At 39.3% G+C, this 17,844-nt stretch overlaps 2 protein-coding genes across 6 annotated transcripts in view; one reads left to right on the forward strand and one right to left on the reverse strand.

Moving 5' to 3' along the window:
- Nucleotides 1-17,440, forward strand: part of LOC310841178 (uncharacterized protein) — a gene marked incomplete at its 3' end in the record, with an annotated part of 142,666 nt that extends 125,226 nt beyond the window's left edge. Inside the window, exons 9-10 of the mRNA XM_083731764.1 lie at nt 5,849-5,925; nt 17,235-17,440. Coding sequence (XP_083587890.1) covers nt 5,849-5,925; nt 17,235-17,440 — 283 coding nt within the window. The remainder of the gene's footprint in view (nt 1-5,848; nt 5,926-17,234) is intronic.
- Nucleotides 1-17,844, reverse strand: part of HS3ST5 (heparan sulfate-glucosamine 3-sulfotransferase 5) — a 145,954-nt gene that overhangs the window by 101,441 nt on the left and 26,669 nt on the right. Inside the window, exon 1 of one of the 5 annotated variants that reach the window (XM_083731443.1) lies at nt 1,799-2,249. The exons of the other annotated variants lie outside the window; for them this stretch is intronic. The gene's annotated coding sequence lies outside the window, so the exon portion shown is untranslated. Of the gene's footprint in view, nt 1-1,798; nt 2,250-17,844 lie in introns of those variants that run through there. 5 annotated transcript variants of the gene reach the window in all.

Genomic DNA, 17,844 nt, shown 5'->3' on the forward strand with positions numbered 1-17,844 from the left:
TGTGGCACAATCAAAGTCCAAAAGTGCTCTACAAAATTGCCATTTCCTATGGAGAACCTACAGGTGCCCCCCTACTTATGCTGGGATAACGTTCCGGAGCCCTGCACACATAAGCGAAAATCACATAAGTGGGGAGCACCCCCCCCTGTTTTCCAGCACTCTCTCCCACACTCTCCAATCCAGACCAAAATATCTTGAATTGAAGCTTTGGAGCCAGCTGGAGGCTATGCAAGAAAGTAGCTGTTGTACTACCCCATGCATCAGCTGTAAGGCAAGGAGGCTGAGCAGCCTAAAACACTGCTGTGCCTCCAGTCTCTTCGGGGCAGTAATATAGATTCCTCAAATGAAAGAGATTTTACTAGAGATAATGTGTGATTTTACCAAAATACTGACACATTTCAGCATTGCTTAGCTTATTCAATCTATAAACAATTCAACATGTGGTAGAATGGATATCATTGTAAGCTGCTGGAATCCACATTTTAAAAAATGAATAATGTGTTGTTTGCAAACTCTTGGATTAGTACATCAACAGAAGGAAGACCTGAGCTCCTATACAGTAATAACTTAGCTTGAGTGTGACAACATTCATTATCGACACTTACCATGCTGAATTATAATTATGAAAATCAGTAATTTAATTGGCATCTACTGCAATGAAAACAAGCTTAACCAATGTTATGATTGGAGTGCAAGTGCCTCCTTGTGCTTTCAAAACTCAGCCTTCCTATCAGGTATTCAGTCACTATATAGCTAAATGGCCAGTTGTTAAGATACACTGAACATGTTATAATGCGCAGTAATATTCATGCCTATATGAAAAAAGGATGCAGAAAACAAACGCTCATGGAGAAAATATAGGAAAATGCAGCAGAGATCACCACTCATGTGAATGGCATGCTAGACAATAAGGACCACTTCACATATTTACAAGTTTAAATGTATCCATACAATGCTTGAAATGCACACCTAAGATTATAACAGGTGAATTGCAGCAATTGTGTTTATCATACAAGTACCCTTGTTAGAAAACTGTGATTGGATGAAGATTGTTGTAGTGCAAAGTCCTCCTGGCAAATCTAGGCTTGCCTGAAGTAATGTATGAAAGGTTTCTAATTTTTGTCAGCCTTCTGGCAAAGAACCTAGATGCAAAAATACAATGCAATCCACAGCTCTGTGCTTTGATGGGCCGACTTGAGTCACAAATTTGTGTGCCATTCACATGGGATGAAAGGGATACAGAGCTCAGTAAGACTGGATTATCAAACTATGAGAAATGTACTGCTAGCTGGAGGGAAGAGCTAGATTTATTCCTGTTGGAAGAACAATAAAAATCCCAAGTGAAAATACTTTTGAGCCATTATCAACCTGTGTTAGGCTGTAAAATACAGAACCTGTTTCAAATTTCTGCACCAGAATACTTCTATCTTCTGATTAAGTATTAATAAACTATGCTATGCCAAAACAGCATCTCAATTATATGACATGCCTCAGAAATGATCACACTGAAAAATTAACATTTATGTCATGAAATGTTTAAATGACATGAACTATTTGAAGGCCATGAAGTGCCACTAGAGCTATATGCTTTGCCACAACACATTGACCTGAGGTCTTCTGAAGTGGAAAATGTCAGGCAGACTGTATGCTGAATCAAAATTTCTAGGAAGTTTAAGGTATTAACACCAGCCTTCCAATAATAAAAAGGTTAATTTTAGAGTGTGCACTGAAAAAAATAATGGATGGCTCTCAATAGGAAAATGAAAAGGACAAATTGTACCATGTGCAATGAACTCACCATAAAGAAACAGTCAAACCCAAATTCTTGAGGCATCTGGTTAAGTGCTATAACATGTGTTGCATGTCCAAGATTGCAGGTTCAATCTTTGGTATCTCCAATAAAACAAACAAACCAAAGGACCAGGTGATGGGTAAGAACTCTGCCTAAGACTCTAAAATGCCATTTACAGTCAAACCAGGCAAAACTGTACAAGGTGGACAAAAATCTAAGGTGGTAAGATCAGCATTCTATAGGCTATTGGAGATGGTCCCAATTATTCCCAGAGAGGGATGAAAACTGTTATTTTATAATTTCTTCTCTAGTAATAGGTACTGTTTGTTACTGTACACTCAGGAAATATAACAGAGAAAAGCCAGCAGAAGATAGAACTGTGAGCAGAGCTGGCTAACTAGTGAGGCAGGGTGAAGCACCCATCTCAGGCCACCCTATCACTAACACTGCCTTCCAAAACACTCCCTGAAGCAAAATGGGAACGTGTTGCTCTCTGCTCCACCACTTCCACTGCACAATGGAACACTTCCACCTCTTCCCCAATGAACGGGAATGCCTCACGGAATGCTCCCAGAGTTCTAGCACATGGCAGAACTGGAGGGGGCGGGACACAGGGGCGGCAGGGGGCAGCACATTCCCATTTCAACTCAAATAGTGACATACAGGGCGGTCGTTACCCTGGGGTGCAAGGGGTGTGGGGCACCTAGGCGCCAATTTCTGGGGGGCGGCAAATGTATACCTACTGTATACCGTTCCCTCTTGATTGGCAACAGTGAAAAGCAATGGAGCCAAAGTCCCCGCCCCCCTCCATCGCTGTGTTACTCTGTAGTGGTCAAATATTCCTGACAAGTCAGGAAGCAAAAGCAGACATTTCTGCTGCGTCGTTGTTACAGCTGAGCGATTTTCCTCACCCCAAAAAGCTCAACAATTTTGAGGTTCGCCCCCTCTTAAAGAAAGTCAACAACTTTGGCTTCCCTCCTCCCAAAAAAGCTCAATAAAAGTTAATTTGGGGGGCGGCTAAACTAAATTTGAGGGCGCTGGGCGGATCTTTGCACCTCGGCAGTGCATATACTAAAGATGACCCTGGGGAAATAGGATGGGCTGCCGCTGAGTGTGAGCTCTGATAGTAGAAACAATGACCACATGACAATTTGGGTATATAATTGGATAATTGAAAAGATGTAGATTTTGGTGGTTCACATGTATCCAATCCACTTCGTGCTCACTTTGGGGGCGGTATTCCATCATTTTATCTCTTGGGCTACACATAGATCCTTTGCTTCTCAGAAAACTTCAATGAATCAGTCTGCTAGTGTGCTTTTTTTACCCTAAAGAGTGTCAATATATTCCTGTGGTTATTTCAGTGCTTTGTGACGCTCCTATTTGAACTAATGGAGTGTGGTTGGAATTAAATGATGCTCGAGCTAAATTCTTACAAGTCCTTTTACATATTCCAAGATGTGTTCCTAATGCAGCTATATCTCTGGAAACAGGATGATGTCCTTTTGAGATAAGAGCTTGATTGGCAGCCTTAAAACTTTGGTTTAACATCTTTGTCTTTAAAATACCAACTTGGTGGCTACCATATTTACCCAAGGATAGATATGATAGTGTATACACTAAGTCTATTGCCCAAAAATCTTGTTGCATCCTTCTTTCCTTCTTCAAATGATACTTAATTCTGCACTAGCTCTGGTAAAACAAAGATTCTAGGATATTTCCTTTCAGGACCCTTTGGCTCACATGTATAACCTGCTCACATTGCTCCTTGAGCATTTCCTATAATGTTCTTTTTCAGTTAGTTGCTTATTTTAGGAATTCATGTGTAGTTAAATACTGCAGAGCTTTTACTCTGGCCAGATTGAATGTTTCATCATTTCAAATGCTCTGGGGTAGCTATGCTGATTTTCCTCTCTCCTTAGAGGTATGCCCTAGAAACAACCAGGAGGTGGAATGTGTGGAACATGTCCTTCCTTCTGTTTTGCAATTTCTACACTGGAGCTTTTCAGCAAATGATTGGTCTTTTATTGGCCAAATTACCAGGAAGGTTAGCTCAATTCCATGTTAAATATTTGCTGGGAGCAAAAATCCCATTGGTGACATTGATAGAGGCTAATATTTTTTTATCTGTGACAGTGAGAATTAAGGAGGAAATAACCACCAAAACTGGAGCAATTATTCCCAGGGACTTAACTGAGGTTACTTATTTTGTATACTACTGAGCTTTTCTTCCTTTTTGCACTTTTTGGTGCATATTCTGTGTATCAAATTTTGGTGTATTCTATGGTTAATTTTTGGTCTTGTTTCTGGTCTGTTGACTGTAATAAACTGATGGTGATAATTTCATGTTCACTGGGAAAAGGTGGACATTTTAAAAATATTCACAATTCAGATCCACCACCATACTTCCCACCCCCTGTGCATGAGTAGTGAAAGTGCTTCAGAATGTGCAGGGAGAGAAAATCCAATTGCAGCCACACATAAAGTAGTGGTTTGGAAGCCTTCTCACACTTGGGATTGGGCTTTGGGGCTGGGCTTGAAGGGAAGTGCTTAAAAGCTCCTCTGTGTGAGTGGAACAGCTTTTTCAACAGGTTTGGATCCCGGCCAAGGAAAATCTGACAATATGATTACAAAGCATTTCAAGCTTTGTAATCAAGGTTTCTGCAGCTCTGTTGCTCACCTGAAGGATATTATATACTACTTGCATTATATAGAAAAACAGTCCCACATTTCCATTGTTGGCAACAGTGCTTAGCTTTCTTGTTTGTTTATATTAAGTGGTTCCTGAATAGTTTGCAAATACGGTATATTATGCACTGAAACACTGAGCTTTCCAGGCCATTTTTTTAAAAAAGAAAAAAATCGTTTCAGAGCTTGCGTTTTGTCTTCAGAGACTGTTACTTCTCTCTCTTTTTCATTCCTTGACTTCAAATTTATAGTCTTCCATGCCTTCAATGCAGAAAATATTCAACTCAGATTGTTTGGTTGTGGCTTTTGTGGCCTACGGAGAAACTGCCATGTGCAGTCTTGGATAACAAACTGCTCTAGTTCATCTATGGGCAAAAATACATAGGTTTACAACTCGATTACTGGCTCCTTGGATAGTAATATATTGTTGCTTTCTGTTCCAAACTGGAGTAAATCATGACTAAATCATTTTTTAAAGTAGCATATCAATCCAAGTTCCTGACAGCTGCAAATTAGACTTCCCTGATCAAATGAAGTAGGGAGGAGGGAAAGGGGGTTAGTTTAAGGAAGCTGAATTGTCAGGCAAATTGCAGCTGGATAATTTTTAAGATAAAGCTGGCCAACATTGACCCACAGATTAGATTTTCCAAAGACAATAAGAAGATTGATATGATCTAGTTCTTTGTACTTTGAAGGGGGAATTATAGGGCTCGCAGTAAGGGGAACAGGAAGGAGGCAGAGGGATGGATTGAAATAATTTTATCAGACACTACTTTTTAAAATGAAATAAGTATACAACACAGTAATAAATATACAGCAATATTGTTTGGGCTAATTTGGAAAAAAGGTTAATTGTTTTATAGTTAATTTAAATAATTCTGAATTAAACAAATGGTAAAAAGTGAAAATGATGCAGGGAAATATAAAATAGTTTCTCTTCAGAGTTTATAATATTATTCTACCTCTTTTCTCCTGTTACTTCTTCCACTATAAATACAGCACAGAGCTGTCTACATTTCTGACTCCGCTGTGGCTCATCTAAATGTTATGTGAGTTTTGAGAAGTGAGCAATGGTAGAGATACAGTTTATTAATGAATATCTAAGTGACAGAAAAATCAAAAGCAGCATTGTGCTTAGGCTCAATCCCTCCCTCCCGTCTCTGATTGTGACCTGAATATTAACAAAAAGAGGACAAAATACTTGCACAAGCCACATCTTCTACAAAAAAATATTTTCTTGGTGCTGAAATAAATGTTCATTGTGACTAATACTATGCCTCGTTGTATTATTCTATCAAGCACTGAAAATGATTTCATTTTTATTTCCCTCTCTCATATTGCAACCTGTCAACAATATCAACAAATCAGATTAACAGTCCAAGGGGCAAACAAAAGGAGAGAAGAAATGGTTGGCTTTGGTGCATCTGGAATTCAACTGAGCAAAGGTACAAAAGGAGTCTATGAATAAACCACTTGCTATTTTCACTATGGAAACATCAGTACCTTTTTGGTCATAGACAAATCTGACATGAAAGGTAGTTTTTCATTCTTTGGAAACTGGAAAATACCACTTATAACTTAACCAATGTTACTTCCATCACATTACAAGCATGCCCTGTCTATGAGTGTTCAGCCCACAGTCTCAGAAGTACTTTTGATTTTGGTTTTGTTTTAAATATGAACATTTAATACTATCACATTAAATGTGCTGCAACACTAACATCTCATAAATACGTGTGAGCCACAAATATTCTGGAAGGAATAGTGGCATTGGACCATGCTAAGTTTCTGAAAAAAGAAAAGCTTCTCAATAATAATACTAAAAAATATAATAGAATTGTAGAATTGGAAGAGTTCTTGAGGGTCATCTAGTCCAACCTGTTGCAATACAGGAGTCTCAACACGCGGTCCCCCATCCAGCTTTGCAAATATGCCAACAGCTTTATTGCTGCACCACTAGGATAGAAACACAATTTAATTCTTAAATTCCAGAAAGGTTACCTACAAAAAGCAATAGCCGTACAGCCCCTTAGAATCTATGCTTTCATGATCCAGAGCCCACATCTCAGATTTATATACTGAAGTGGGTTCTTTTTCTTGAAAATCTATGCCACAAACTAGATGTGACATTAAATGCATTACTTGCAAATACATCAGGTTAAAAAGAATATCTTAGCAGGCATGAGCAGGTAAAAGCCATATCACATAGGGAAGGGAAGCTTAATCCTTTCTTTCCTACCATGGTTTTGTGTGAACATTAATTGCATAAAGATGCCAGCACTCTATATCCATCATAGTCAATGATACCCTGGTACAAGAAGGGATTTAATATGTGCAACCTGTACCAAACTGTACATTTCCAGATTTGAAGACATTAGGGATTTGAAGACATTAGGTATACCAGTCATTGTATACTTTCACTCCCTTCTCCATGGATCTCAGTTTCCTCAGTGACCCCCAAGCCAAATGTTTTCATAGGAAACCCAAGTACTATGATGTTTATTATCCTATAACATTAAAAACAACAAACAAAATTTATGTGATAAAAGGAAATAATTAAATTTTCACCTGAACAAATATATCAAAAGAATTCTGGAGTTGGCCAACCAATATGGTACTAATGATGAACCTATACCTGGCATTAATTATGAAATAAATGATACATAATAAATACTTCCAAACTGATATCACATTTGTATAGGGCAACGGCAAGCACTTAATTTCAAAAGTTTAAAATTCCCTGGCCAAGTTTGCAGATAACCTTAATTTCCACCCACCCACCCCAAAAGAACCCTGCTGTGACAACTTTTATTTCACCTATATTGAAGAGAAACCTTGAATGAGTCTGTCATTCATTCTGACAGATGCATTAAAGACTTCAAAAAGTTTAATTGCAAATGAAATTCTTCCATTTGGAGAACTGTAATATGCTCTGCAATCTCAGCTATAACTTAAAATTCAGTAAATACAGTAACTGAAGAAAAGTGGTGCCATCATTTTGAAAATAAAGATTATGGGTTTTGTAATTCATGTAGAGCTACAATACAGCCTATGATGTAAGAACAAAAATAGCTCTCCTTGTAAAAGGCAATTTGGCCAGAGTAGATACAGTAAGCACAGTGTTAAAAGGGACAAGTGTAAATTGCATGTTTCTATATCCTTCTGAAAAGCTCAAATTTCAGCACCCTTGCTATTTTTTGCCACAGTTTGGGATGAGAACTAACTGTCCTTTGGCAATCAGTTTGAAGTAGCAAAGACCATTCAGTGTTATTATAAAAGAAAATAAATGTATAAATCACTTTGCAGGGATGTTACAGATAGGTAGCCGTGTTGGTCTGCCATAGTCAAAACAAAAAAAATTCCTTCCAGTAGCACCTTAAAGACCAACTAAGTCAGTTCTTGGTATGAGCTTTCATGCAGGGATTTTTTGCAGGGATGTTAAGTTTAGATGAATTCAGTGCCCTGAAGTGCAGGTTTACCAGCTGTTTATTATATAAAATTGTTCCTATTATTTAACTGTTAAAAAGCAATTGCAAAAAATGTATGTAAATAATGTTGCTTAAATCTTTCTGTCGCTGGCCTTCTCAGGCAACAGTAGAAAATACACTTTAAAAGTATGCTGTCAGTAAAATCTTAAATGATATTTTCAAATACAATCTACATTTTTAAGATACATTATAATTAACATGAAGACAGCAGTTTTCAAAGAAGCATTAAATACTGCATGATTTGTGTTTTAAAAGTATTTTCCTTATCAACCACTATATCCACCAAATACAGCACTGTAAGCTTTAAAAGACAAATTGTTTAATCTATTGTTCTTTCCGCAGGCTCAGAATAATTAGCAGCTCATTGTACTTAAAAAGGATTCACAATCTTTTCTATACGTAATTATAAAAATCATTATTGTGTGAATGGTGTCTAAGTCTAATGGCCTCCAACAAATTATACTTTTCACCCCAGGAGCAGTGAAGAACAGGATGGCTTGGTTTTTAAAAAACAGAGTATTTCAGTTATAAGAAGGCAATGGCAGAATTTTTTTAAATATGTATTCATACATGGGGACATTTGCACATATTCATTGTTATACAAAGCCGAATACTGTGCCAATTGTTTCCAGAAAATCAATATGAATTCCTTTCTTTGTTGCAAACGTGTTGTACAACCAACCACACTGACTAGCATTCACTAGTCCATGGTTTGTAAACATATTCCAAAGGAACCATTTCTGAGTCAACTTTTCTGCTTTCCAACCCCTAAACATGTACCATGGAATATATGTGGATTGCAGGGGGCTCTGGAGACAGGGAAATTGTGGAGGCTGGAAGTTCAATTCACATGGAGTACTGGTCATGATCCCTACTCTCATTCCAGAAGAACTTAAAGTCATTGCATATGCCTAACTTTCCATGGCAGCTGACGTTACAAGTGAAGATTGGTCGAAGCAGGCAAATTGTCCTGGGAAACTGTGTCAGCCATGACTGTCTGCTGTTACTTCTCATGTAGGAACTGAGCGATCCTTTGGACATAGTCTGACAAACACTCTCCTATTCAGAAGCATTTTACAGAGCTTGTCATAAGGCCACAAGGAGTGCCAGGGTCAGGGCTTAGTCATTGTCAAATCTAAATAATGTAATGGTTTGAGACTTACTGCATGAATCATTAGTTTAGGTTAAAACATATGACAAGAGTGCCCAGCTAGGTCCAAGGGGTGATCCTGACTATTTAAAGGAGGCCATGGAATGACAAGTCATAAAGAAACCTGCTGGGGATCTGGACGGTGTGAATTACATCTTCAGCCAGTGCTTAACATTTATCTTCCTAGATAAAATGTTCAAGCAGGTGCTTTCCTGCAAACTGATACTGATTTTCTTGATATATTTCAGTCAGGGTTCAGACCTTTGCCATTCTCCTGGACCTCCCAGAAGCTTTCAATACAACTTCCCATGCTATCCTTCTGCCACTTACTGGGACAAGGTGGCAGTGTCAGGAGTGCTGAATTGTCTCTGCCAATGTGCTTGCACAGCACTGACCTCTCCACTGCCTCGCCCCTCTCCCTGCTGGTAAGTGGAAGCGACTCCGCTGCTGGGAGGTCAGGTGCATGGTACACCTGGATTTTTGGGAAGCATATTTCTATCCTTTGTTTTGTCAATATGGCACTGTGGGTTAAACCACAGAGCCTAGGACTTGCCAATCAGAAGGTCGGTGGTTTGAATCCCCGCGACCAGGTGAGTTCCCATTGCTCGGTCCCAGCTCCTGCCAATCTAGCAGTTTGAAAGCATGTCAAGTGCAAGTAGATAAATAGGTACCGCCCCGGCGGGAAGGTAAACGTCATTTCCGTGTGCTGCTCTGGTTGGCCAGAAGCGGCTTAGTCATGCTGGCCACATGACCCTGAAGCTGTACACCAGCTCCCTCAGCCAATAAAGCGAGATGAGCGCCACAATCCCAGAGTCGGCCATGACTGGACCTAATGGTCAGGGGTCCCTTTACCTTTAATTGCCCTTTATGTCTGCTGCCCTGCAGAAAATATTGTCTTAATCAGAAACACAAGCAACATCCACAATGATGCACCCAAGACCTTGAATTTCCTCATTTCACTACAAATCAGACATTTAGGGGCCACCGAAAGTCCTCTGTATGCTGATGATGTCTAGAAAACATGGCTCTGAAGTCTTGGCCAGACATGAGGGCATTCTTAAAATATCTAGAAAGCGAACACTATGGAAACACTAAATAATGTATTAGTCTGCTAATCTATGTGGTACAAACAGCAGAACACCTTCTACCCAAATTTGTATTGGTAGCATTATCCATCACAGAAGGTGACACTGCCATGACAGATGAGAAGTATCTGTTTGGAGCTGCATTCTGAGTTGTTTGTACCAATCAAGAATGCTGATCTTCAGATAAAACTTATAGTCAAATTATTTTGTTAGATGCTTTAAAATTTCTTTATTTCTACTGGGTTTCCATAAGCATCACACTACCTGCAGACAGTATTTAATGATATTTGAGAACTTTTCTTAATCTCTGTTTTACTTGTATAGTTTTTATTGTTATACAGCACTGTAGCATTACTGTGATGTTTAGTGGTTTATAAGTATTCCTAACGAATACATAAATAAATACAGAAACATACTTGTTTATTGCTCACATACGACATAATCAGAAATAGAGCCACTTCAGGCAGTGAAACACACCACCTCCATCTCCATATAAACATATCAAGGCCTTTGGAAAACATTTCCATGTGGTACCACATAGTGAACTGTATTGTTTGAAATCTACCTCACATAGATGGTCAGATTACATTGAGACTCTGTATCAGAACTGAATATCTCTAGCTCTGGTTGCATGGTGTGGCATCTTACAATGTAGCTGAAATCTTCCATATAATAACCAAATTGAAGAAGATGGGTGGGATTCAAATGGAAGAGGATGGGCAGCATTTTTTTGCTTATTCTCCTTTCCCCCTGTTTTGGACAGTCCCTCAGCTCCCATGAGCTTATTTTCATGGAGCCCTGTATGTGGTAGGGGGAATCAGGGGGGGGGGGAATCCCTCCTGTCCTCTTCCATCATCAGAAACAGCTTCACTGGCTGCAAAGCACAAGGGCAACAATTGGCTTTCACCCTTAAATCATTTTCAGCTGTCTGCATGGGAAGGACATTGTTACATTTGTATCTGTAAAATACTAACCTTCTCAGGAATAAGGCCTGACATCTCTTATGTTTCCTTAACTTCCCCTGCAAAAAGAAGCTTTTCTTTTTAAATAAAACATTGGTGGCTTATTTCTGATCTTATCCCAGCGTAAAAAACCACAGAGGCTGAAGGTGTAAATATGTTACCGAAAAAGCCTCTCTTTGCTTACTTAATTCTTGAGGTTAGGTGTAAAAAAACAAACAAACAAAAACCAGCAACCCCCAGGCAAATAAAACATTTGATGGTAGGTAATTGACTGAGCCTTTTAACAGCTACTGTAAATCTTTACCAGTTTTTACACTGTGGACCATCATGACCATTTAATTACATGATTCATATACAGTGTTGATCAAGGGAGTAGCTATGACCTAGATATATACAACAGGGAACAGGATATGCAACCGTGCAGCATGTTTCCACAAATTTGTGAGAGAATGGTGTGTAATATTGACTGCCCGACATGGATTTCTAGCTGCCTCGTTCACAGCCTATTTAATATGAATTTATATCACTGGAACAATTTTCATGTTACAGAAGTTTTTTTTTCTCAGGGAGAGGAGTGTTCAGTGTCAGCAAGCTTACCCATGTCCCTGATCACATGTTACAGATTAACATGCATGCTATAACATGTGTTGCCATACAAGTGTGATATTTCAAGATCTTGAGCCCAGATTTGTGGCACAACAAAGGTCAGCAAAGGACCACTGAGTCCCAATGTGGATTCAAAAGAAATTTGTTTATTACTACACAGCACCATTCAGCCATGTGACTTGAATCGCCAGAATGATTTGAGAGAATAAAATCATTTGCTGAGAGACAATACACAAGGATATATTTCCTTCATCCCACTCTGTCTGGACCAACAGCTTATGTTTTGCATGTTGCTATGACAGAAGTAGAGATAGAGGTGGGGAATATTTATGTTTACTATATAAGGATCTGGGAGGGGTGCTAGGAATCTGGCAGGCTGCAACAAAGACCTCAATGCAATGGGGGAGGGGAATCAAATGCAAATGACACTAGTTAAGAACACATGAGAGCAGAAAGGACATGAAAAATGAGGAAATGGAGGAGACAGAGGATCAGAAGAGTGGTTGATTGGCATCCATCAGTCTTGGGAGACAATGGAGGAGTGCACCCCTGGGGATAAGTGCTGATAATTACGTGTTCTGATTAAAGGACCAGGAGTGGATTTCTTGAGTTTCATAGTGACCTGAGAATCTCAGTCATGGTTTTATACTGGGATTCTTGAAGTGTTTCGGCATGAGTTGCTGGACATAAGCCACAGTCTGCCTCTCATTATTGGCAGGCTGTCCTTCACCCAGGGAACCATGTATGGTGCAGAGCTAGCATTTTCAGAACACTCCCAAAATAGCACAAAAGTTGAGAAATTGAAAAAATGGTACACGTGGTTTCATGATCCCTTTGGATCCTAACTAGACAAGAAAATTACCAATGAGGAGGAGGCAAGGGGGACAGGAAGGGGAGCTACAGAAGGGGAGCTAATTATAGATGAGCAATTTGTCTTAGGAGAAATCCAAGAGTATGGTCTCTTGGAGAAAAATACTTAAAAGCCTTTGTTCCCTGAGGGGAGGGGTTGCCTGTGACAAAAAGGTGATCTTGAATGAGACTGAGACTAGGAGAGGATTGGAGTTGAAGGTCTATCTTTGAGAAAAAGAAAAAGCAACTAATCACTGTGCTCTTTAGAAATACACTTTTATTTTACCAGGTCAAATTGATGATCAGATAGAGACACACATTAAGTTGGCAACAGACAAATATATCAGGTGCATTGTCAGGCATTAGAATACACCTAGAGCAAGTTAATAAAGATAGCTGAAGTGCACCAAAGTTTGCTTCCTCTGTCATGCCTTTATGCCATGCACATTGCATAGTCACATGAAGAGCAAAGCCAAAGGAGCTTGACCTAACAACCACACTGGGCACCTTGGAAAGATTGGGTACTGACTCATGCAAAGATGACATTATAACAATATTTAGGTCACCAAAGCATTCACTCCAGTGGACTCCACTTCACTGTTCCACCATGAGATCAGCGTCCAACATGTTTGCCTGCATGGCAATTAGAAATTCCCCCAAAGCATTCAGGAATCCTTGGGATTCTGTAGGTTTTCAGGGCCATCCTAGTCAGTTTTCCATCCCTGCAGAGAGAAACTGTGAACAACAATCCAAACTTCATCAATGTTCTGTCCATGACAATAGAGTGACTTGAAACCATGTATAATTGGATCATTCCTGAAATGTTTTATGGCAAATAAAAACAAATGAACAAAACAAGAGTATGACGAGCACATGTGCTGGATCCGCCTTATAGAAAAAGACTCATGATTGCCTTAGTTATCATGAAGTCCAGCACTGAACTTGAAAAGGTAACCCAAAACCCACCACTAAGACCACCTCCATCAGCTCAGGTTAGGGATGCTGTTGGACAATACACCAACAAAATTTCTGTTCTGTCTCCGAGGCAGCAAGCCCTTCTTGGCTATGTGATAATATTTTTTACAGCAGTCAGGTTAGGAAAGAGTTAGCTATTTAAATAGTCAAACTAAAGAAGATAAAACCTGGGTAATTTTACCATCCACTCTCCATTTCAAAGCTTTTTATGTGTAGGTTTATGAACCATACCCATTAGACATATGGCCAAATTAGTCTTAAATAGCTAATCTATTTCTAAGTTGGCCATTTCTTTAGATAACAAATCTTTATGTGACTGAATTATTGTTTTTCTAAGAATCTTTATTTTATAGGTGAAACAGGTTTGAGCATTTAATTCTATTTGAAAATGGTTCCTTTAAAGTAATGCACACTCAAAAGACATTTCTGATTGCCATATTTCTTTTAGGGGCATTAAAAATAGATGGTTGGATATACTAATTAAAGCAGCATAGTAGAGAGTATTTAAGCAATTAGAAGTGTTACCAGAAGGACAAGCCTCAAGATATTATTGATAATATTGATTATGTAGCAGATGACTAAGTATGGATGTATATCATTAGAGAAACCTTAGTTCCACTTCTTCCTCTGTTTCTTAAACCTTCTTTAAATAACTTCTCTTGCTTTTCTCTGCTAATTATTAGTCACCAATATACTGATTGGCCACCAAGTTTATCCACCTAGAGGCAGTTCAAATACATATGACCCCAGTGCAGAAAGCTATGTAGAAAGCTAAATGTGCACACCATAATTTTTGATCCTCACTTTCTAGAACTTGTTTCACTAGCTGCCCACTAGACCCAGTGAAGCAGCAATACAGCACAAGGAACCACTGTCAGAAATAACAGCCAGGACCAAACTACATAACAGAGATGGTATTCAACTAAGTTTTAAATGGAGTACAGTAAACTAACTTAGGCATCTGCATCAATTTTCAAGTACAATTTCTGAGTAGAACTTAGCTGAATACTACCCCAGGATTTCAATGTTTTCCTCCTTTGCCATCACCCATACAAATTCCCCCTAAAACTGCTTTTTTTATGTGGTAAAGAAAGTTACCATGAGGCAAATGGAGTTCTTTCCATGTGAAATAGCAGCGTATCACCAGCACTGTGACATGGGAGGAATCCTCTTCTTCATGAGTCATGGCCCCCATACTAATCATGAAGGCCCCTGCAGCTGCTATTTCAATTTTTAAAAACAAAAGAAACCCAGTACACAAATACTCCAAAAGACTTCTTAGATTATGCCTTTAAGAGTTTTTTGTTTTGTGGTATATTGAGAAAAATGAATACTACTGTCAGCATTCACTGGAAAAAATCAAAACTATCAAAACATGTAAATACATGTTTGGACATTCAGAACATGGAGTAAGGGTATATCCCTTGGATAAGGGAGCAGACAGGTGCATCTCAAGTTTGCAGGTGCAAGTTTGCATGAAATTGGGAAGGTTGTCTAGCATCATAGAAGAGAGAATCAAGATTCAAAACGATATTGACTAGCGGTAACACTGGACCGCAACCAACAAGATGAAATTTTACACAGATAATGTCATGCATTTAGGTCCAAAACATTAAAGGCACAAAAGTATAATTGGGCAAGCCTAACTTGACAGCATTGCTTGTAGAAAGGATCTAGGTGTCTTGGTGGACCACAACCTGAAAACAAGCCAGTGCATAGCTGTAAAAGAAGTAAATGTACTATTTGTTTGCATTAACATAAATATGGCATCCAGATCATGGGGAATAACAGCTCCACTCTGTTCAGTAATGGTCAGAGTGAAGCACAGGGCACATCTGGTCTACTGTGTCCAGTTCTGGGTGCAACATTTTAAGAAGGACATTACAAACTAGAGCATGTCCACAGGATAGTAATAGGCATGGAAACAATGAGAAATTATTGAAAGAGCTGGATATATCTATCATGGAGATCAGAATATTAAAGCAAGACATGCAGAAGATAGAACAGACTTGTTATCTGTTGCCCCAGAAGACATGACTGCTGCCAGTAGATGGAAATAGCAGACAAGCATTTGCTGGCGAAATATTAGGAGACATTTCCCAACTGTAAGAGTAGTTAAAAAAAAGGTAAAGGTACCCCTGCCCGTACGGGCCAGTCTTGCCAGACTCTGGTGTTGTGTGCCCATCTCACTCAAGAGGCCCGGGGCCAGCGCTGTCCGGAGACACTTCCGGGTCACGTGGCCAGCGTGACATCGCTGCTCTGGCGAGCCAGAGCCGCACACGGAAACGCCGTTTACCTTCCCGCTGGTAAGCGGTCCCTATTTATCTACTTGCACCTGGGGGTGCTTTCGAACTGCTAGGTTGGCAGGCGCTGGGACCGAGCAGCGGGAGCGCACCCTGCTGCAGGGATTCGAACCACCGACCTTTCGATCGGCAAGTCCTAGGCGCTGAGGCTTTAACCCACAGCGCCACCTGCGTCCCGCAAGAGTAGTTAAACAGTGGTGCAAATTGCCTTGGGATTTGGTGTGCTCTCTTTCACCATATGTATTTAAGCAGAGGCTTGATCTCAGGAATGCTGTAGTTGCATTTTGAATTATAAATCCTGGACTGAGCAGGGGGTGTGGACTTAGGGCACATGTGCCCTTGAAAAGACATGATGCTCAGAATAATAGCTATGTGGGGGAAGGACTACAGTTACCAGGAACTGGGTATGGATGTATGTGACTCTATTCCCCAAGACTTCCACTTCTATAATTAAATGGTCCTAACATTTAATTATAGTGTATGCTCTTCCTATGAAAACCCTAAGGGAGAGCTCAGCAAAGGTGGCTCTAAGGGAGCACAACTTGTTTGGTGGCCCCAGGAGCAGAGCTTCTGGGGCACCATACCAGGCGCTGCAGCTATGAAGTATAGTGGAAGGCGAGAGGTGGGGTGTGTGCCAGATTTTGGCATCACCAAAGTGCCACTGAAATTTGAGATGTCAAGTTCCACTACTGAGCTCTGTGTTAGAGATGGAGGGACATTCTTATCAAAACAGCATTTTTCCACTTGGAGTAAATAACATCTATTCATTTAAGGTTGCAAATGTAAAGGGATGCACTCAGACATCACTGTGGTGGGATTAGACCAGCCTTGTGTTGTTGCAGACCCAAACATTTGAAAATAAAGCCTGTTTCTATCTACATAGTGCGCCTCTTTACTTGCACAGCCCATCCTAGGTTCCCTTTCTTGGTCATACTCGTGTAACAGAATGGTGGGAATTGGCTTTAATGTACAGGTGACTGCTCTTTTTAAGGAACAATAAAGATAAAATATCCTCAGTGATAAATGGGGCCATATCAAACAGAAGTTGGACTGCTTAAATAATGAAGTACACCACCGCTTTATAGGGAATTCTTCACTCTGCTGTTATAATTCTTCATTTTAAATTAAGAAAGGCTGCTATAAAATGCAACATTTACATCAACAAATAAATAACTAAAGCAAGCTTTTCAAAGGTGTGTTATATTGTCTTAAAATGTCCTTAGAGAATTAACCAAAGGCTTTGTGTGATTCATTTCCGGGATGCAAAATCAAGCTGCCTTGTGTCAGTAATACAAATTTTCAGAATTAATACTACAAATGATTTGTTTTTCAACAGAATTAAAACAGAATTCAACAGTGAAATTTCTGCAGGGGCGAGTAAAGGGCCTGGTGCAGGTTAGGAAGACTAGTGCGTGTGAGAAAGAACATGAAAATACATCTATGTGGAGAAAGGAAATTTCACTTGGGATTTTGGTATGTGATATGCTGAATGGAAAAGAAAGAATACAAATTTACAAGCACTATACTAAAATATATATCTAGTTTTGTTGTTTTATTCTTATTTCAATCTTCTCTCCAGTATTTCCTGATTAATTGCTGGTGTTTTAAATATAAGCACAAATATTTCTATTTTAAATATCTTGCCTTCACTTTGATGAATTTTAGGGAAACACTAACCTGAATATCATACAGGAATGATATTACCTGGTTCAGAAGACAAATTCATCCAGGTCAAAATTTGGGATAGAACCACATTCTGAACCAATACATACATAATCACTTCCTCAGACATCTTTCAAATACTTTAATATTTTACATTAACTTTTGGGCAGAAAAACAACAAAGATTGGGTTAGAAAGTTCCTAACACATATGCCAACATTTTAGATGGATTGTTCTCTGTTGCAGAGAACTGAAATAATTAGGGTTTCTTTGGGGCTTAAGCTT

This window comes from Podarcis gaigeae (genome assembly GCF_964106915.1).
Source record: "Podarcis gaigeae genome assembly, chromosome: 3".
Lineage (NCBI taxonomy): Eukaryota > Metazoa > Chordata > Lepidosauria > Squamata > Lacertidae > Podarcis > Podarcis gaigeae.